General features: G+C 40.6%; 1 protein-coding gene across 1 annotated transcript in view; it reads right to left on the bottom strand.

Annotated features, from left to right (window-relative positions):
* The window catches only part of LOC124773415 (mRNA (2'-O-methyladenosine-N(6)-)-methyltransferase), a 151,868-nt gene that overhangs the window by 87,109 nt on the left and 42,298 nt on the right, over positions 1-22,461 (bottom strand). The window contains 2 exon segments of the mRNA XM_047249399.1: positions 19,110-19,204; positions 19,206-19,342. Coding sequence (XP_047105355.1) covers positions 19,110-19,204; positions 19,206-19,342 — 232 coding nt within the window.

Below are 22,461 nucleotides of genomic sequence, written 5' to 3' on the forward strand. Positions count from 1 at the left end.
AAAGTCATCAACAGTTGACCATCCCCAATACCAAATCTCCCTCGTTCCATGATAAGTTAATCTACCCACTATAACTTTAACTAAGCCACTCTCCTCTACTGAACAGGTCTCACTCAGTATAAGTATTATATATTCCCCAACTCTTATTATAATACTATAGGTCAAGAAGCTCATGTGTCAATTTTTTTTTAGTGCTGGGAAACCAGTATTTCTTTTTAAACTTTTCCTGAAAATCGAACCAAGATGTACATTCTTCAGAACGAGCACTTCCCCACTCAGCTGTGTCACCCTGTGAATAACTTAGTGCAAAATCTATCCTCTTTTAATCAACCCAACACTTTGGTAGGCAGTTGTATCTCCCCATCTGGCTTAAACTTGGGGAATTCTTTGGACAGATTGGCTCCATTTCACAGCTGCAACTCCTCTATCAGCTCCGCTGATAGTCCACTATTTTCACTAAGCCACCTTTAATTTAAATCCTCCTTAGTTTTAGTTAACTCATGACAAATTTTCTGCAGTTCGCTCTATTTCTAACTGTTTCTGCATTAGAATGATGTGTCCCGACAAACGATTCAATCTTTTCTCATACATTATGATCGGTTAAATCAACTACATGCTCCTCTCAGCTAGCAAAACTACAGCTTGAAATAATAGAACCTCAGATAACAGCCACATCCAAATCTTTGCTTTGATCCAACACTCTTAATCTTACTTGTGGGCCTGAGATTTGTCTGAGCACTACATTAAAATCCTGCTCAGTTAATTCTCTTGATTATTCTAAGTCCTTGCTCACATCTCTAAATTGCTCATTCACTTCTTTACAGACTAAATTATATTCTTTAATTACCTCAGAATTTAACTCCTCTGTTAAGGTGGAAAGTTTCATCTGCTACTGTGAATCTCGTTTTTCCTGACAGGACTTGTTAATTTGCTGCTCGAGTGTGGTATTTGTTGTTTATATTCAATTTTTTAATTCTGATGCATTATTCTCAGTACTAGCAGTTAGTTTTGCTACATAAGTACTTAATTGCACACTAGAAGTTTCAAACCATTGTGGCAGAACTTTTGCATCCACTCCTCTAATCACCATTGGCATACAATAAGTACAATAACATGTGCATAATTAAACTTATCTTAATACTGTAACAATGCTGGCCACAATGCTGTAGTACACCAGAAAACTATGTTTGTGAAACACCAAAAAGGAATTCGAAATTAAATCAATTTGGATTTTACACAGCTCACCACATTTTTTTTTGTAGCCTGCCACGTCAGGATGCCGACAGGAAGATAGATCGATGTGAAGGCCAGACTGTGCTGCCGAAAATGACAGCACATCAGGCGCAGCCACTGCCACTGGGCCACAGTGGCAATCCTTGATGCCTGCTGTTAACTCATCGTGAGACTAGTGATACAATTGAAGCCCTCTGAAGTCAAAGCGACAAATTTTCCAATTCATGAACTAGTTAGTTTCTTCATTGTGATTGTAGTCAAAGGATTTAATAATTGTTCGACTACTTAAATATCCTCAAAATTCCTAAGTCGCAGTGCTATCAACTGCTTTTGCACTGCAGCATAATCTTGGCTGTTGACCTCCGTTGCTAAGGACAACAGTTATCAACTCCAGTAAATCTTCATGGAAACATTGCCAATCTTCTTCAACAACTTCAATTTCTGGTTATTAGTCTTATTCTTTATCAGTTTTATTCATTCAAATGTGTGTGAAATCTTATGGGACTTAACTGCTAAGGTTATCAGTCCCTAAGCTTACACACTACTTAACCTAAATTATCCTAAGGACAAACACACACATCCATGCCCCAGGGAGGACTCGAACCTCCACCGGGACCAACCGCACAGTCCATGACTGCAGCGCCCTAGACCGCTCGGCTAATCCCACGCGGCTTTTATTCACTCCTAGCAGTATTTGTTTAGGGTTCTGTCACAGTCACTAGTTGTGATGTTCCTTGCTGGTTATAGTGATACTGAGTGGTGAAGTAAAGTTTGCTGGGGAGCTACAATTTCCTATTTTCATTTGCTCACCCAGTTATTTCTTCACACTCACCAATATCTTTCAGTTGGAGTTCTATTTCAAAATTCAGCAGTTATTGCTGGAAGTTAAGAGTACAATCCAATATCCAAATTCTTGAAATAAATGTGTCATACATTGCAGTCTCATTTACAATGACTGTACATAACAAAGTTTGCTTATTATTTGGAACACCACAAATACATTAATATGGACTATGTCCAAAATGCCTGCTCAAGATTTCAATTGAATACAGATGAGTTTTATCTCTTGTTCCCTTGAAGTCATTGTGACTGTCACAGCTGCTGTTCTTATACAATTTGTATCATGTCTCCAAGGCAAGATCTGATGACATGGGATAAACTGCCCAACTGGTAGGTACCACAAACCTAATAAGATTGCTATCATCTTCCCAGCTTGCAGATACATTGCGTCCATCTACTACAGACATCATGCACATAAAGAAGGGGAAAAAATCCAAATGTCAGGGAATACCAACTCATTACTTAAACAAGCTTTTTATGGTGGTAATAACCATTCATCGATTCACTACATGCTTGTGAAACACATCACATAACAAAAGTGATATGTTACACTAATCTAACAAAGGAAACGATCTGCCCCTCCACATCACCTTATTCAGCACCTATTTTCTTGGTGCTGAAGCCTTTTGGCAATTCTATGCTAGTGGATTATTGCAAGCTAAATGTGGCGTTCCTCAGTTCGTTTTCACTACCTGATCGGCACACCTGTTTTCTTTGATTTGCAGGGGCACAAGTTTTTATGATCTTGTATCAACCAAGTTTTACATGAGATTCTGCTCAATGAGGGTTCCAAGATATTACAGTGTTCACTACTGACTGGAATCTCTTCGAATTTAATTGAGTACCCTTCAGCCTCTCGACTGGAGCTGCCATTCTGTCCCAGTCGCTGGACCTGATATTTTGGGATATCAAATTTAACCATGTGTACTACTACCTAGTCCATTTAGTTATTTTTAGCCACAACCAGGAAGAGCAAGTCCATCAGTTGTGGGAAGTGGTTGCTTGATTAAGCAGAGCAGGTTAAATGGTGAAAACCAAACAGGTTAACTCTTTGACTGCTGTGGATGAGTTAACTCATCATGCTCCACCCCACCCAGGTGCAGCAGATAAATTTGAAGTCGAGGCATTCTGCTGGCCCTCTCACTGCTGCAAATGAGTGTAAGTGCACTGAGACACTGGAAACTGGGTGTTCCACATGTGTTGAGATGCAGTGCTGAGTTTTACACACCATTCTTCCAGAGCTTCTCTGTGTTCTGGCTGCATAGTTCGAGTGTGTATCTATGTTCACTGCTGTGGTCCCTCATTGCACATTCTGTCATTGCCTTGCATTTTTTCATCTGTATTAACTTCACATTCTTCTCTTCTGTGAAAGAAATGTCATGTCACCACGGCTGCACTGATAGAGAGACTGTGAAAGTGGAAAGATACTGGGTTTGGGGAACTTTATTGCTTTGTTTCTATCTGTCTTCTAATGGCTTAAGTTAAAAAGTTGACCCAGAGATGTACATTTATACACTTCAGTTTTCAGTGAAATTCTGTCTTGTGAGAGAGTTTTATTTTACTTTTTGAGAAAGCTACACTTTAGTGACAACTCTGCAAGTACTGGAGGTGACTTTAAAATTGGGCACACTGTCAGTAAAGTTTGTACAATGTTTCACAGCATATTAACCATATCAGAAGCTTTGCACTGACAATAGTTTCTTGTAGTTCAAAGCTCAATTATCTTTTGAACTTTTTATTCCATTCCAGTGAAATAAATTCAGAGTAAAAGCATTAGTGCTACATGATTGTCAGGCTGGATACATGTTTGATTTCATTGTATACACATGCGCAACAGCAGAAACTAGGCTCCACAATTTAGGGAAAAGTGTTGCATAGAATCAACAACTATGAGATCTTATTTGGAATGGAGACAAGTTATGTATGTTGACTATTCCTCTGGCTTCACAATCATGGACCAACCACCACATGTGGCACTGTTCTTGAGAATGGGTGTAACATGCCAAAACTGCAGAGGAAACTGAAATGAGGAGGAATTGAGCTTAAGTCAAACGACAATATGATTGCTGTCAACTGATGCAATGAAAGGGAAGTGAGGATGTTGAATTTATGAACCATGGGTGAAGCAGAGAAGACTGACAGAAATACTGGTGAAAAACTCAATAAACATCAATGTATTGTAGATTACAAATCTAGTATGGGTACAGCTGACCATTAGCAAGATCAGTGCATAAAACTGTGAAATGTTGTAAGAAACATTTTTTCATGTTCTATTTTTTGATAAGCAACTTATTCCTGTGACCAATGCTTTGTAGCTGGTGTTACAGCTGCCCTACTGCAAGAAAATCAGGAGGTTAGGTGGAAAAGTAGTCAGTGCACAAGATGGAGGCACTTGTTCTGTTATTTGCCTTTGACAAGTTATGATTTTACTTGAAGCATAGGCCATGCCAACTTGAAACCAGTAATCAGGTCTTGACCTGGGTTTTGGCCCACCCTAGTCATATGGTAGGATAGAAAAAAGAAAGGAAGCAAGAATAGGGTTTAAAGTTCAGTTGACATTGAGGACATTAGAGATGGAGCACAAGGTTGGATTTTTTCAAGGCTGGGGAAGGAAATTGGTTGTGCCCTTTCAAAGGAACCATTCTCACATTTGCCTGGAGCTATTTTGGGAAATCATGGAAAACCTAAAATAAAATGATTGGATGCAGATATGAACTGTTGTCCTCCACAATGCGAGTCCAGTGTGCTAACCACTGTGTCACCTCACCTGGTGGTATGATAGCAAGGTGGGCTACTCAGATCTCAGCATCCCAATTGAAGTGAAGCATGTAAGGGGCACAAATAACAAAATTGCTGATGAACTAAGAAAGATGTTTCAGGACGATTCTGAAGGAGATGGAATCACGAGAATGGGAGAGCAGCTCCCAAGTTATGATGTAGTTAGTGTCTGCAAGCAGTGTGGTTTCAGTTGCCTGAGACTGCAGTCATGTGCATGAGGTGAATTTGCGTGCATTGTGTGTGTGTGTGTGTGTGTGTGTGTGTGTGTGTGTGTGTATGGTCTATTGTTGACAAAGGCCTTAATGGCCGAAAGCTTTATTTGTGACAGTCTTTTTGTTGTGCCTATCTGTGACTCAGCACCTCTGCTATAAGATGAGTAGCAACTTTCCTTTTCATAGAATTGTTACATTCCATCCAGGATTTTCCTTTGTTAAATGCTCACTTGCAGCCATACTTATTTGATTTTGTCACTTTCTTGGACAATAAATCTGGTCTGGAATGCCCTAATTTCTTTGCGGCTAACTTTTCCTGATAATTTTCTTTTTTGTTAGTGCTTAATACAAGTTCAACAGAGTTCATGTTGACACTTCACAGGAAAGCCAATTCCTGTACAGTAGACAACCAAATTCAAACACAAGCAGTTGTTTGTGAAAATGATTGAATTCAAGTAGTATTATCTACCAGCAAGGTCACTTGACTCAAAAACAAATGAGGCACTGAGAGCCATAAGGGCCAAAAGTACACTGTCTTTGACCTTCTCCCCCCTTTGGTCCCATAGGAACTTACCACCACCACAACCACCACCACCTCCTCCTCCCTCCCCCCTCCCCTATTTAAGTGAATATTAGAGAAACCAGTGGGACAGCTTTTTGTGAATCTAAAATTTTTGACTACAGTACAGATAAACCATAAGATCAATAGACGTCAGAAGCACAATTAAATGCCACCATCTCATAATCGACAATGATGTGTTTTATTGTTCTCAGAGTCTCAAATGGATTACTCTATAATAAAAACCAAAACTGAATGCACCATATCTCATTCATAATCCCACAAAATAGGTTTTCTCCCAGTATAACATATACTGATGTCCAATCTAATTTTAGTATATAGTGTGTGATTTCACATCTCTGTGGAGTGTGCTACCACCTAGCAAGATTTATGGCAAAAGTAGATATACAGCCTGCTGCAGTGTGCTACCACCTGGAAGCACTGATTTAAATTAGTAGTTGAGTGGTAAGGGCTAGCAGTTCACACCATAAACTGTGCACTTTGTTTATCAAATCTGTATGTATTTGGCCCTTACAGCAATTACATCATGCCAGTTGCGCATGCGCAGAAGCTTAAACATGCACAAGTGAAGTTGTGCTCAAGACCCTGATGTCAAATTTTACAATTACTGCATCTACATCATGTTTAATAGCATTCAAAGAAAAATAACCGATAAATCCAAAAGGTGTCACAAGTTAGGGTGTTCACATGCTCTTGTGCTCTTACACAACAGCCACCACTGATATTGTATAGTAAAGCCAGGAATGATCACCACCCCACCGAGTTGATTCCAATGCTTTTTGCCTAATCCATGTCACTTACAGGTGGACAGTTGAAGGCCTGTAACTGCTGCCAGGATTTGTGATAGTTTATTTGGAAGGGTATGGATTCTGACACAAGGACAATGGTATGGGCTTGTAGAACGTGTTTTATTAATAAATCCCCACAGGGCACAAAGCAGGCTATGTTAGCTTCACAGCTAATGGAGAACCTATTAAAAATCATGTACCACATTTTCTGATTATAAAATGAGGTTTTTCCCAAATTCATCATTCAAAAATGCATGGTTATCTTAAATTCACAGATTAAACTATATGTTATGCAATATATTAACTTAGGGGTCATTGTTCAGTTACAGATGAAGCTTTGGCAAATGAGGACACATGCAGATTAATTTTGAAGCATTCAGAAGGATTTGAGGGGGAATACTGACACCAATTTGGCAGTGAACTAGGACGAATGGGGGAGTGGAGGTATGAGGAGGCAGCAAATTTCATCGTGCTGCCAACTGTGGTAATATATACTGTGTACCTTGGCTTTTTATGAACATCTATCACATTTAAACTGCAGTTTGCTGAATCCACTTGCAGTAAGAATTGAACTGACTTTAAAATTAAACAAATGATCAACAATAGTATACATTTCTGCAGTCAATGGAAAGAGTCTAGGCAGGAGCCAGTGGTGTACTTATGTGTTTTGTGCAGCAATGTTGCTTGCTGTGAGGTATGATGGGAGTGAGCCAACAAATCTGATTATGCTCAGGCAGCAAGTACATGATCTAAACCAGCTTTATAAAGCTAGTACTAAGCAGGTTTTCAAGTAGAAATACAATAGGGCTAAGCAAACTTTTAAAACTGAAATTGTTAACCTAAGGAAGCAGATTAACAGCAAAACAATAGAACAGTCTGACAACATAAGCAAAGCATCTTGGAAACTGATTGACAAATACCGAAAAGGTCCAACAAGATGAACATGGAACCACTCAGCATAAGACATGATGGTAACATTATAAAAGACCCAGATACTATATGTAATATTTTTAATAACTACTACATTTCTGGTGAACAATCAACCCATATTATAGATTTACAGGTAGAGACCCAATGCCATCTCACCCAGTGTACCGAATTTGAATTTGTGGAAGTGAATGAGCAGGGCAATATACATGCTAAGAAAAAATTTTCATCTGGATGGGATGGTGTATCCAGTGCTATTACTAAAGCGTGCTTAAAAGAAATCTCTAAGCCTCTTACTCACCTAATTAATTGCAGCATTAGAGAAAACATGTATCCAACGGTTCTAAAAATGAGTGTAGTGAAACCAGTGTATAAAAAGGGAAGTAAGGAAGATGTCCCCAACTATAGCCCAATATCATTAATTCCCACTTTTAGTAAGATATTTGAAAGCATTATCCTTTCGCAGCTAAGTGTCTTTTTCACAAAACATAAACTGCTTCTAGATTCGCAGCATGGCTTCAGAAAAGAGCTAAGTACAACCACAGCAGTTACACAGTCCATCCATGAAGTTTACTGTCTGTTGGACCAGAAGATGCAGACTGCAGGTATATTTTTGGACCTGACAGGAGCATTTGATATGGTAAACCATAGGGTACTTCTTAAAAAGCTAAAATCTTATAGTATTGGGGATCAAGCCATGAATCTTCTAACCTCATACCTGCTGAATCTTAAGTAAAACACTAAATTGTCATACAAACTAGATAATAAAATCATGAACTCCCAGTCCACCGGTAAACCTGTATTACAAGGTGTACCACAGGGCTCAATCCTTGGACCCTTTCTCTTCCTTATATATATTAACGACATTGCACAACCCATTAACTCCCGTATTGTAAGCTATGCAGATGACACATCAATCTTATTCTATGGGAGTGAATCTAATGAGCTAGAATTTCTTGCTACTAGTGGTGTTACAGAAGTAACAAAGTACTTCAATGATCAGGGACACAAGGTGAGTGTCACCAAATCTCAACTACTGACATTTAAAACAGGCAGTTCTCACCACAACAATATGAATAGTGTGTGTAATTTCTCTGCAACAGAAAATGGTAACTGTAAATTCCTGGGTGTATATGTCGATGAATATTTGCGGTGGATATACCACATTAATTTCGTATGCGGTAAAGTCAGTAGTGCCATATATCTCCTCAGCCAGCTCGCAAAGATAGTTCCTAGCCAAGCACTGAAATTAGTATATTATGGAACACTTTACCACTTTCTCAATTACGGAACTGAACTGTGGGGGTGTGCAGCTGATGTACATTTAAAAAGAATACTACTTCTACAGAAAAGAGCAATAAGACATATACATGGGATGGGACATAGAGATTCATGTCGTGAAGTGTTTGTGCAGCACAAATATCTGCCAATATATTCTCTGTACATCTTCAAAATAATTGTATTTTTTACAAGTCAACCAACAGAAGCTATCAAGGGCAGTGATGTACATGATCACAACACCAGAACAAAGTGTAACTATTTTAAGTAACAGAAGAACGTTAAAAATTACTGATAGAAGTCCATATATCAGTGATTTGATTTGGTATAACAAGCTACCAAACTCTCTAAGAACGTACACGGGATATGTTTTTAAAACAAAATTAAAATCTTTTCTAATAGAAAAATGTTTATATTCTTTCAACGAATTTTAAGATAGTGACTGTAACATGAGGCATTAGCATATCAGTTGTAACGTGATAAATGTAAAAAATAGATATAAGAAGCAACAGCTACAGAAATAGTGTATTTCATAAGTGTAAAGATAACCATAGTATTAAGTCTGATGTTTGCAAAAGCCAACATTATAATGCCTTCACCCAAAGAAAATGTAAGTAAATAAATAAATAAATAAATAAATAAATGTTTGGAAGCAAGAGCCAAAGGAATACTGTCACATTTTCAAACAAGCTGTGTCCTCATGTCCTACCGTAAACGCAACCTCATAAATTGCAATATATTCGGGAGAAACAGCCACAGATTTGTGACTACCAAGAATATAAATTTCATTGTTGTTTGTATATAAAAATACATTCCCAGATAATGATACAAGTGTTGCTGGTTACTGAAAATAATGGTGCCACAGACAATTTGCTTCAAGGGTAATCAAAACAGGAAGTGAAGATAAAAATTAAAGTAAACCATTTCCCTTTGTTTATTTTACTTTTTCTTGTAATATCAAAATGTAGACAGTCAATAAATGGTGTAAGTTTAGAATAGGATAATATTACCTTTTTTAGGCAGATACTTCATACCTATTTTCATTAGTCGGAATATTTAAAAATAAAATTTTGTAATGGAGCCTCTTAAAAAAAAGGGGGCTGCCTTATCACCATAGTTGTCTTATACTCAGATAAATACAGTATGTGGATTTTGTGGGACCATTTCATTGCTCAAGTCTGAAAGACAAGTATGCATCTGTTTGCGTAGATGCCTTTTTGAGGGTTTCTTGACTGTTTATCCCCATGCAGTCACAGTGTAGGCAGCTGCTAGTTGTTTGATATGCTTCTTTGGTACCTTTGCTCAATGCAAGACTTTGGTATTGGATAACTGTATCGGATAATGGTACTGCGCTCAATTCAGGGCATTCAAGTAGTTTCATTTTGGGTTTGCTGTGAGCCACTCTACCACCACTTCGTATTACCCGAAACCCACATTCGCTGAGAAGGTCAGATGGAATTTTCATGTTTGCTAATCATGTACTATCACCCTTGAGATGAAAAACTGGATGATGATGATGATGAGTTGGGCACTCAACATCACGGCCATCAGCACCCTGATGAAAAATCAACATGAACTCTCATGGGTGTGGCAAAGGCTGTCCCCACATGTAGAGCAGTTTATAAAGTACTAAAGTCTGCCGCCCTTCCCCACCAGTTTAGGGATGAGGCCTGATAGTTCACAAAATTTCACCACTCTGTTAACACTGGTATCGGTATTTGCGAGGATGGTAGGCAGATCTCCAGCGAGACCAAGGGCTGCCCTATTATCAGTATACAGGACACACGTAGCCACAATATGCTGAACTGCAAGTGGCACGCCACAAGCGTCACAGAAAGGTGGATCCTCCCCCCCCCCCCCCCTCCCCGGAGGAGGAAGCTATGTGTGAAAGGGCTATGCCCGATGTGCAGTCTGGTAAGCAAAACCTCCTTCCGGCGGTGAGGCTGACACGAAGTCAGCCAAGCTTTTGTGGTCAGTTTGAGTGACCGCAGTTTGTTGTTGTCCGACTCCTGCAACCATTCAGTCTCCCACTGACGCATGATTCATCTGTCAGTAAATGAGATAACGGCGTGCAACGGGATGGGACATTGATGGACAGCACCATCCCAACATGCTTCCTTGGCAGCTTTATCAGCCATGTCGTTACCCTGTATCCCAACGTGGCCAGGTACCCAGCAAAAGATCATCTCCTTGCCACTGCGTTGGAGCCGCTGTAAGCAGTCCTGAATGAGCTGACTCAGCGGGTCTACCGGATACATTTGGTGAAGCGCTTGCAGTGCACCAAGAGAGTCAGAACAGACAAGAAAACTCATACGGTGATGTTTGTGAACCCTCTCCAGTGCTATTAGAATGCCATATAACTCTGCATCATAATTTGTAAATTGTTCTGGAAGACGCACTTTAAAAACCATATCAGGGAAAACGACAGAACAACTGAGAGCATTCCCTTGCTGGGATCCATCTTTATAAATAACGATAAAACTATGGTACATACTTAAAAGAGACGAAAACAATGTTGGAAAACCATATCTGGAGTACAATTTTTCGAGTACTGCGTCAAGCTTAGAATTACATTGGGCCACCGAAGACACTAAGGCGACAGTGCATTCCATCCCTGTATGTGTATTTTCATGCCCAAGAGATCTGGATCCTTGAAGGAGGCCGTAGCACGTATACCAAATGGCTGGGTCACATGGGGCCGATTCCTGAATAGTTAGTTCACTGAACTAAATGACAACGCCTGGGGTGACGGTGAGATTTTCAGCGCCTGTCGAGCCAAAAGGATACGTCGCTGAATCCAGAGTAGTGGTTCACCAGCCTCAGCACACAGACTCTGAACTGGGCTGGTCCGAAAGGCTCCAGTCGATATCCGAATGCCCGCATGGTGGACAACATCTAACATCCCGAGGTGGGAAGGACGGGCCGATCCATGGACCAAGCTGCCATAGTCTAAGCGTGATCGAACAAATGCCTTATAAAACTGTAGGAGGCGAGACCTGTCAGCTCCCCATGTTTTTCCACCAAGGCGTTTCAAAATATTCAACAACCGGAAGCCCTTTGTTCGTAAGTCTTTCAGGTGTGGGAGCCATGTTAATTTCGAGTCAAATAATAAACCGAAAAAGCACAATGTGTCTCGAAATAGTAAAATACGGTCCCCATTGTAAACTCTGGATGGTTAAAACTCCGATGAGCATAATTAAAATTGACACACACAGTCTTCTCAGGTGAGAACTGAAAACCAGTTGTCTGGGCCCAGGTTTCCAGCCTCCTAATGTTCAGTTGTAGCTGCCTCGTCGTCGTCATAAGATCAGAGGAAGAGTAGAAGATTGCAAAGTCATCCACAAACAAAGAGCATTTGACAGGGCTCCTGACTGCAGAGGAAATGCCATTGATAGCGATGGCAAACAATGTAACACTGAGGACACTGCCCTGGGGCACACCATTCTCCTGAACATAGCTATCATATATGGCATCACCAATGCGATAATGAAAACACCTGTCCTCGAGAATGGATTGGATCAGAAGCGGCAGGCGTCCATGTACTTCTCATTCATGAAGTTGGTGAAGGATGTTGTACCTCCAAATAGTGTCATATGCTTTTTCGAGGTCAAAAAACACACAAACTAAATGGTTTCGGTGTAAAAAGGACTCCCTTATCGCCGTCTTCAGTAGAACGGTAGAGTAGAACGGTAGCACCTGAAACCACACTGGGAGTGGCTCAAGTAACCTCGGGATTCGAGCAGCCAGACGAGGCGGCGGTTGACCAAGCGTTCAAGAGTCTTACCCATACAACTAGTAAAGGTGACACTCCGATAACTGTTAAGAGGCACTCCAGTCCTTACCTGGTTTCCAGAATGGAATTAAGATTGCCTCCTTCCAAGTCATGGGGTACTGTCCATCAAACCAAATCTGACTGAAACAAGAGAGGTGCTGACCTTTTGCTTCAGGTCACAGATGACGAAACATGGTATAATGGATCTCCTCAGGTGCTGGAGCAGTGTCTTTGGTTGCAGATAAAGCTGATTCCAGTTCCCACTTGGAGAATGGAAGGCTGTAGACTTCTTCATTACACAAGAAAAAATTGAGCTTCCTCATCTCTGCAGGCCGACAGAATACCTGAACAACAGCAGATTGTCTGGATGACTTAGTAACAGTAAAGAAGTGTTCAGCTAAAACGTGAGCCATCTCTTCTGGCATGTCCACCAAGATCCCATTATTTGACAAGGCCGTAAGGGAATGTGGACTACCCTTGCCTGAAATCTATCTAATTGATTCCCAAACGTGCGCAGCAGAAGTGGACCGATTAATGGAAGTCGTGAATTCCCTCCAGGGAGCCCTCTTCCGTTCTTTGATCACTCGCCTTGCATGTGCTCTCACAGACCTGAAGATTGTCTGTAGTTGGACACCGTTTGAAGTACTGAAGAGCTGTCCATCTCGCCCTGATTGCCAATTGACAGTTGTCATTCCACCACGATACAGGCCGTTCGGCCGAGGTGGTTACTGAACCTGGGGATAGAGTCTGCGGCAGCCCTTTGGATCTCATGAGTGATATGGGCCACTGCCTCTTGTGCACAATCCTTTCATTCAAAAATAGCCTGTTGACTGTACTGTAACCAATGTGCCCTTTGTATCATCCACCTGTGTGGTCTCCTGCTGGTCACTGTCCTAGGCGGCAGACGAATCCACACTGGGAAGTGGTCACTAGAATGTAAATCTGGAGCCACTTCCCACTGAACTGAATCTGCAATAGCTGAGGAACAAAAGCAAAGATCAATAGCTGAAAAAGACCCTGTAGCTGTGGAAAAGTGAGTCATCTAACCCGCGTTCAGAAGGCAGATATCCTCAGAATGGACAAGTCACTCGATCAGCCTACCCCTGGAGCACATTGTGGGCCGAGCCCCACAGCACACTGTGGGCATTGAAGTCCCCCACAAGAAAGAATTGGCGCGGGAGTGCCCGGAAGAGGTCTGCCAGTGCGTCCCCATCCAAAATGTCATTGGGGGGGGGGGGGGGGGGGGGGCAGGTACAAATAACACACTGTGAAAGCAAATGGTGAGAAAACTTTCACAGCAATTGCTTGGATTGTTGTGGCAACAGGGACAGCAGAGGAGTGGTATCTGTCATCAAGAAAAATAGCCACTCCACCTTTAGCCCTGCTTACAGTAGTATCGTCTTTCCTGTATATGTGGTAGCCCCGTAATGTAGGTGTGTCTGTGACTTTAAAATGCGTTTCTTGTAAGCAGATGCAGAATGGTTTATCCTGAACCAGCAGCTGCAATTCTTCCAAATGTGAGCGACATCCATTCAAATTCTACTGCAACACAGAAGTCCCTATGGAAGCCATTGGTTAGCAATGATGGTTCTTTCCTTTTTCCCTCACATGGGGAGATTTACCGGGGAGGTCAGGGGGAACATTACCCAGTTCCGCGTTCTCTAGTTCTTCAAGAGCATAGTCGCCATCAGAAAGGGAGAGCGTTTGTCGATCTGATGCTTACCTACCACTTTCTTGGACTTAGTGTTACTTTAGAAGAACGTTTTTCTTTACTGGCAGGAGGAGAAGGCTGCCTGGGTTGCTGGGATGGCTTAGGTGGCTTCTGAAGTTGGGGAGTGGTATGTGGCTAACACTTGGTGCAAGAATCATAAAAGAAGGTTGTATACATGGAAATATCCTGGAGATATTAGAAGGTATCAGATAGATTACATAATGGTAAGACAGAGATTTAAATTGTAAGACATTTCCAGGGGCAGATGTGGACTCTGACCGCAATCTATTGGTTATGAACTGTAGATTAAAACTGAAGAAATTGCAAAAAGGTGGGAATTTAAGGAGATGGAACCTGGATAAACTGAAAGAACCAGAGGTTGTACAGAGTTTCAGGGAAAGCATAAGGGAACTGGGGGAAAGAAATACAGTAGAAGAAGAATGGATAGCTCTGACGGATGAAGTAGTGAAGGCAGCAGAGGATCAAGTAGGTAAAAAGACAAGGGCTAGTAAAAATCCTTGGGTAACAGAAGAAATATTGAATTTAATTGATGAAATGAGAAAATATAAAAATACAGTAAATGAAGCAGGCAAAAAGGAATACAAACATCTCAAAAATGAGATAGACAGGAAGTGCAAAATGGCTAAGCAGGGATAGCTAGAGGAAAAATGTAAGGATGTTGAGGCTTATCTCACTAGGGGTAAGATAGATACTGCCTATAGAAAAATTAAAGAGACCTTTGAGAAAAGAGCACCATTTGTATGAATATCAAGAGCTTATATAGAAACCCAGTTCTAAGCAAAGAAGAGAAAGCAGAAAGTTGGAAGGAGTATATAGAGGGTCTATACAGGGGCGAGGTACTTGAGGGCAATATTACGGAAATAGAAGAGGATGTAGATGAATGCGTGAAGAGTTTGACAGAGCACTGAAAGACCTGAGTCGAAACAAGGCCCTGGGAGTAGACAACATTCCATTAGAACTACTGACAGCCTTGGGAGAGCCAGTCCTGACAAAACTCTACCATCTGGTGAGCAAGATGTATGAGACAGGCTAAATACCCTCAGACTTCAAGAAGAATATAATAATTACAATCCCAAAGAAAGCAGGTGTTGACAGATGTGAAAATTACCAAACTATCAGTTTAATAAGTCACAGCTGCAAAATACTAACGCGAATTCTTTGCAGACGAATGGAAAAACTGGTAGAAGCTGACCTCGGGGAAGATCAGTTTGGATTCCATAGAAATATTGGAACACGTGAGGCAGTACTGGCCTTAAGACTTATCTTAGAAGAAATATTAAGGAAAGGCAAACCTACGTTTCTAGCATTTGTAGACTTAGAGAAAGCTTTTGACAATGTTGACTGGAATATTCTCTTTCAAATTCTAAAGGTGGCACGGGTAAAATACAAGGAGCGAAAGGCTATTTACAATTTGTACAGAAACCAGATGGCAGTTATGAGAGTCGAGGGACATGAAAGGGAAGCAACGGTTGGGAAGGGAGTGAGACAGGGTTGTAGCCTCTCCCCGATGTTATTCAATCTGTATATTGAGCAAGAAGTACGGAAACAAAAGAAAAATTTGGAGTAGGAATTAAAATCCATGGAGAAGAAATAAAAACTTTGAGGTTCGCTGATGACATTGTAATTCTGTCAGAGACAGCAAAGGACTTGGAATAGACAGTATCTTGAAAGGAGGCTATGAGATGAACAAAAGCAAAACTAGGATAATGGAATGTAGTCGAATGAAGTTGGGTGATGCTGAGGGAATTAGATTAGGAAATGAGACACTTAAAGTAGTAAAGGAGTTTTGCTATTTGGGGAGCAAAATAACTGATGATGGTCGAAGTAGAGAAGACATAAAATGTACACTGGCAATGGCAAGGAAAGCATTTCTGAAGAAGAGAAATTTGTTAACATCGAGTATAGATTTAAGTGTCAGGAAGTCATTTCTGAAAGTATCTGTATGGAGTGTAGCCATGTATGGAAGTGAAACATGGACGATAAATAGTTTGGACAAGAAGAGAATAGAAGCTTTCGAAATGTGGTGCTACAGAAGAATGCTGAAGATTAGATGGGTATGGGTAGATCACGTAACTAATGAGGAGGTATTGAATAGAATTGGGGAAGAGTTTGTGGCACACAACTTGACAAGAAGAAGGGACTGGTTGGTAGGACATGTTCTGAGGCATCAAGGCATCAGAAATTTAGCATTGGAGGGCAGCGTGGGGGATAAAAATCGTAGAGGGAGACCAAGAGATGAATACACTAAGCAGATTCAGAAGGATGTAGGTTGCAGTAAGTACTGAGAGATGAAGAAGCTTGCACAGGATAGGGTAGCATGGAGAGCTGCATCAAACCAGTCTCAGGACTGAAGACCACAACAACAACAACATGTGGCTTAGGTGGTAAGTCTACTGCTGATGGCTTCCGAGCGACATCAGTTGCAAGTGGAGCGTTTCCTCCACAGGTACAGCGACAAGTGCATGTGCTCGTACTTGAATCTGTGGTCTGAGTTTGTGTGAAGGAATCACACTTAACTATTGGTGTTTTAAGTGCTGATGCAAAAGAAGTTGCAAAAACCGGTGGTTGCATGGCTTTGTAAGCCTTTTTAGCTTCACCATAGGGTATGCGTCTCTGTACTTTCAACTCTTGAATTTTCTTTTCCTCGTTGTAAACCCCACACTTTCTGCTCTACACTGGGTGATCGCCAGAGCAGTTAACACATTTCAGAGGAAGTGTACAAGTATTCCCTGACTCTTGAGCGGAGCCTCCACAATTTCCACATGTAGCCTTCCTGTTACATCCCATAGTGGTATGGCCAAACCTTTGACATTTATAGCAGTGCATGGGGTTAGGAACAAACGGGCGAACCTTAAGGCGGATATAGCCGGCAAAGATATATTCTGGTAATTCGGGATTACTAAACGTTAGAATAAACGTTGCCGATTTTTCCAATTTGCCATTGACTCTCCTCATATAATTCCGCACCTCTTTGACGCCCACATTCTTCCACTCTTCACGTAACTCCACGGGGTCCATCTCCATTATATCGGAGCAGGTAACCACGCCCTTACTATAGTTAAGGTTGTTATGCAATTCAGCCTCCATTGGGTAGTCACCTAAGGCCTTAAATCCCAGAAGCTTAGATATTTGGGTGAAATTAGCAGTTTCCGCCAAAAGTGTTCCATTACGTAGTCGTTTGACACTTTACAGAGACCCAGCAATACCTTCTAATGAGATGTTAATATAGAGAGGGGATATCTTCTCAAAGCATCCACCGTTTTGCTTAATTACAATAAAAGTGTTATGGCACACTAATGCCCTGTTACTATTACTCGGAGACTTCTTTCCGGGAGGACTGACCAACCACCCTCTCTTTGAGGAGGGGGTGTAGGTGTTGCCTGATGGTGCACCCATCTCGTCAGGAGTAGTAGTTTCATGAGACAGTTCCATAATGATCCCACGAGACGCTAGGGAAACAACCGTCGACCCAGGCAGAGCCCTGAATGCCTGAGCAAGCCTGATTCAACCGGGGTGCGGCAGGTGCCCCAGAGGTTGCTCGGTAAAGACTGTTTCACCTCAACAGCCATTCACCTCCTCAGCACGTAGCACACTTGAGGTTGAGGGTTTTTTTTTTTTTTATAGAGGTAGGTACCTTCCTCGCAGTCCAAGCATTGAAGCCAAGACCCCATTCTCCGAAACAGACAACATTCCACCACTGCGCCACATGGTGGTCGTTAAGTATGACCAGAGCTTATGGTAACAGAGGACTGGTGGTGCTTACCAGTCCCCAGCTCAGGAACCCTGGGGTCGCCAAAGCCCTTACTCAGCAAACAAATGCTGAGCCACTGAGGGAGAAAAATTGGAGTGGTTGTGTTCAAACACTGCCAAAGTTGAGGCACATAAAGACAATCCAGTGGAACTTACATTTACTGGCAGCTGTATTTACCACTGTCTAATTTATGATCTACTGATGAATTTGTACCTACTGAGAAAGCCCTAGAAGAGACTCAGGAAAAGTGGCATCGGGCAGGAAAAACATTAAAGCAGCCGATAGGCATCATAGGCAGGAAGCTTACATGAGGTATTTTGCCAGGGTTAATAATGATGGGGAAAATCTTACGAGAGTTTCAGGAACCTTACCAAATTCCTGAATTTTAGCCTCCAGTGACAGGTCTTTCAAAGGACATTGCAACAGCAAGGAAGTGTCTAGATCACATTTCCCAGGTCAAACCTGCATATGGCTTGATCAGTATTATATTTAATGTATTACATGTACATTTGTTGGAAACATTTTTGTAAATTTCTTAAAGAAAGGGGGGGGGGGGGGGAGTGCCTGGTCTCAGGAGGAAGACTGTGCAAATGTATTTGTGGCACAACTGAGTTTCACCTCACTCGGCACGTGGTGCCAGCAATGAGAGTGAAATGCTAGAAACTGAATGTTTCAATGAAATAGTGGGAAACTACAAAGATAATTTTTAATGCAATTTAGAAAGTAATGAAAAGCCCTTTTTTCCCCAGAAACTTACCATCACACCTGCTGCAAGTACTCTGCAAGTTCTTTGCACCAATGCAGCCTCTCACACCTCATTACCATGTACAGCAAAAACAATGGGTGCTTTTCTATCACATTTAAATGAAAACAGTTTGTTGAAAAAGAAGAAGCGTCACTTATTACTTCCCTTTCTCAGAATGAAGAACAAATGTAATCTACTTTTGTTAACAGTTTCTGTTAACTGCTTATGAAAGGATCTAGAATATTAATAGCAATTTAGTCCTTGTTTCATGGACTCTCTTATCTTTCACTTACAAATTAACTTTCAACCCATTCACTCTCTACATCATCTTTAAAACAAGTGTTGAAATATAGTTTTTTAAAAATATTATAATGGAATCTTAAATCAGAAATCTTTATAAGGAAATACTGCAAGATTTTCTTCATTTACACAACGCTACACGGGAACTGCTTCAGAACATGGACAAAATTTACCTCGATTCAATTGTCTTCTTTGGCAGCTCAGCATAACGTGAAAGTTGTTTTCTTGCATCTCCAGTAAACTTGGGCCGTACTAGCTTTATTGGTATATTCATTCATTATTTCCCTATACATAGAAGCCGAAATCTCTGGAAAACAATTACTTGGAAGCAAAGGATCACAACCTGTGTCAATAACTTTTCTCGTCCATTAGCCACGATTAAATGAATCCTTAGGTGCATCGATTGCTGGAAAAAGAAAAGAAAGTATTGTTCAATAAATACTTAAAAATAAGAATAACACATAGAACTGATTTTTTGAAACACTGATGCTTCCTATGTAAAAGACCTATTTGAAAAATATTAAAATTAAATCATAATATGAATATCATATAGAAAGTGGCTTAGTTAAAGCATGTAAGTGATTGTGTTGAAACAGTCACACAGAACCACATCTATGCTGTGTGTGTGTTTGTGTGAGGGGTGAGGGGATGGGGGTGAGGGGGAGAGCAGGTAACTCTTACCATACACATCAACAAAACAGCAAGAAGTTCTACCCGTTGAGGAGTTTCATATAATCTATTTTCCCTTCGTACAAGTTCTAACTAGGTTTACGACAACCATTAACAATGCTATTAACATTTTTATAAACACTTACAGATTGCAAAATCTCATCTTTTACCCCTTATATATCCTTTGAGATCATGATTATATTTGATAATCATGATGGATGACAAAAAAACATGGTAATGATAGAAAATGTCAAGGATAAAACATGAAAAAACACCTGAGGAATTCAAGAATTATGGTAAGTAGTAAAGACTGGAAGGAATTACACAATACAAATGGTTTTAAATGGAAAATATATTAATTAGTCTGCTACTGTGAAACTTGTTGTACCCGAAAGATAAGTATTTGCACAATCTTGGAGATGCTGTGCCCCTTACATTTGGCACCCCAAAAACTGTCCAGGATCCAAAGTGCTGATATAGCACATCTCCCCACCCAGATTCGTATAACTCGGCAGCAGTAATGACAATAATCTCCCGAGTATCCAAGTCTGCTTTAATCAGCTTGCAGATTATTTGTGCATAGTTCAGCAATTTTTCAAAAAATTAAAAATGAAGCCTTATTTCAATAATTAGAAAAAAAAATTCTGTTTGGAAATACAAATTTCTGGTTGTTATAACATCCACAGTGACACCTATGAACTTGGATGTGATCAAAAGATAACATGAAATGTGTGTTCGGTAGAGAATGTGAGCATAGATAAAAAAAAACTGAGAAACCCATTATCGTGCACATCAAGGCATTGAAGTGCTTTACTGTTATTAGAGAATGCAGGACAAAATCCATTTCACTAAACCAATGTTTCAACTCTCCAAAATATGGGAACTACAGTTAAGGAAAAAGTAGATGAAAAAAATACTTTTGATCATGTTGAGCTCACATCTGACATTAGCCTTAATGATTAATGATAATCACCTCATTTGTATTTGTACACACTTATTGTGTTATGGGTCGGTTTTTGTTTCTTTGAACATCGTCAGCAAAACTCAGAAACCTGAAGATGTTCAAATAATAAATGAGTAACAATATAGCTGATATGGTTTTCATTAATCTTTAACATAAATGAAAAAATAAGCAGAAAGTGAACTGAAAGTAAGTGACACAAAACAAATTGTGTAATTGTATAAATAAGTTGTCAGTTTCCAGCGGGTAATGTGCAGCTAATGTAGAATGTTTCATTAACACAATAAATAGCAGTTTTGTGTATTACAGATGATCTATGTTTCTTGGTTAGTCTGGCTCTGCATTAACCTAGATAATTGGGACTTTGGTGCACAGCAGGCCCATTAAAATGCTGCCTCAGGGCAAAGGCCAACAGGACCACTCATGAGCTCGCCTGTGAGCAGGTGCAGATAGCATAGGATACTCATCATGTAGTCCTATTGCAAGATGCAGCTACACATGCAAGAGCGCACTTGGCCATTCTCATGCACAGCTTCTCGGCCAGGTGCAGTATGACTGCGTAGGCTACAGCTCAGCTGCCAGACTGCCCACACATCAGCCATTTCCCACTGCTGATTGTGAGTGCCTGACTTCCTATGGGACAATACTCTACTGACTGTGACACCAGAAGTGCTCTATATCTTCAATGCAGTAGCCAGTAGCTATCTCTACAACTGTTCATAAGCATGTATTTAATTCTAGGTCATCAGAATACTGAAACGTGTTTTAACTGGTAAAAACTTTAGCAGTGAACACAGTCTAAGGGAGGGGGAGGGGGGGGGGGAGAGAGAGAGAGAGAGAGAGAGAGAGAGAGAGAGAGAGAGAGAGAGAGAGAGAGAGACAGAGAGAGAGACAGAGAGGAGCTTTTAACGAAAATAATGAGTTGATTGCAGATGGCTCCCAAGCTGCAGACTATTTTTTATACTTCACCAATTATCAGATAATTTAGGATTGGATAGTGTCTTAGTGGATGGCCTATACTTGTATGTTCTAAGAAAGAATTCCAAAAGTTTGATAAAATTTGAGTATATCTAGTATTAATGTCATCAGCAGTAAAAAAAATCACCTCTAATTATTTACAATGAAATATAAAATAAGCTAAAGTTGTTCATCTTCACATAGTAATATACAACACCGCTTATGCAATATTTCACAACAGACATAAATACTTTACCATCAACCCATTGTTACAGGAAATGAGATACAATGGCAAAAGTTACTGACCTCCTGCTATCAGCATTAACAAAAATGAAAATGGTATGTATAAATACTGAATATTGACCTCACGTCAGTACAAAACAACAACATTAGTACCATTTTACATCAAAAAAGCTTTTGAGCACTACTTTTCTAACAAAAGAACTCACAGTCTCTCTCTCTCACACACACACACACACACACACACACACACACACACACACATGTACACTCATACATTCACATGGCCATGGTAACTGATTAATTATTGATACTTGATCACTGAAAGCAATTAATTGAGCTGATGGAGGTGGGGAGGGGTTAGGGAAGGACACAAGGAAAGGGGTAGCAGGAAAGAGTGGGTCTTTGGACAAATGACTCCATCTCCGCACAACAACATAAAAATACTGCAGAGAGTAGAGCAAAGAGAGATGTAGGAAGAAGAGAATAGCAAAAGAGGGGGGAAGAATGAGAGAAACAGAGAAAGGTGAAGATGAAGAAGGATAAAAAGGAAGGTAGAGAGGTCGAAAGAGGGGAGAGAGGACAGGTGGAGAGAGAGAGAGAGAGAGACAGAGAGAGAGAGAGAGAGAGAGAGAGAGAGAGAGAGAGAGAGAGAGACTGCCCACATTCGGAGAGGGGGGAGGGGGAAGAGTGACGGG

Source organism: Schistocerca piceifrons, chromosome 2 (assembly GCF_021461385.2).
Source record: "Schistocerca piceifrons isolate TAMUIC-IGC-003096 chromosome 2, iqSchPice1.1, whole genome shotgun sequence".
NCBI lineage: Eukaryota > Metazoa > Arthropoda > Insecta > Orthoptera > Acrididae > Schistocerca > Schistocerca piceifrons.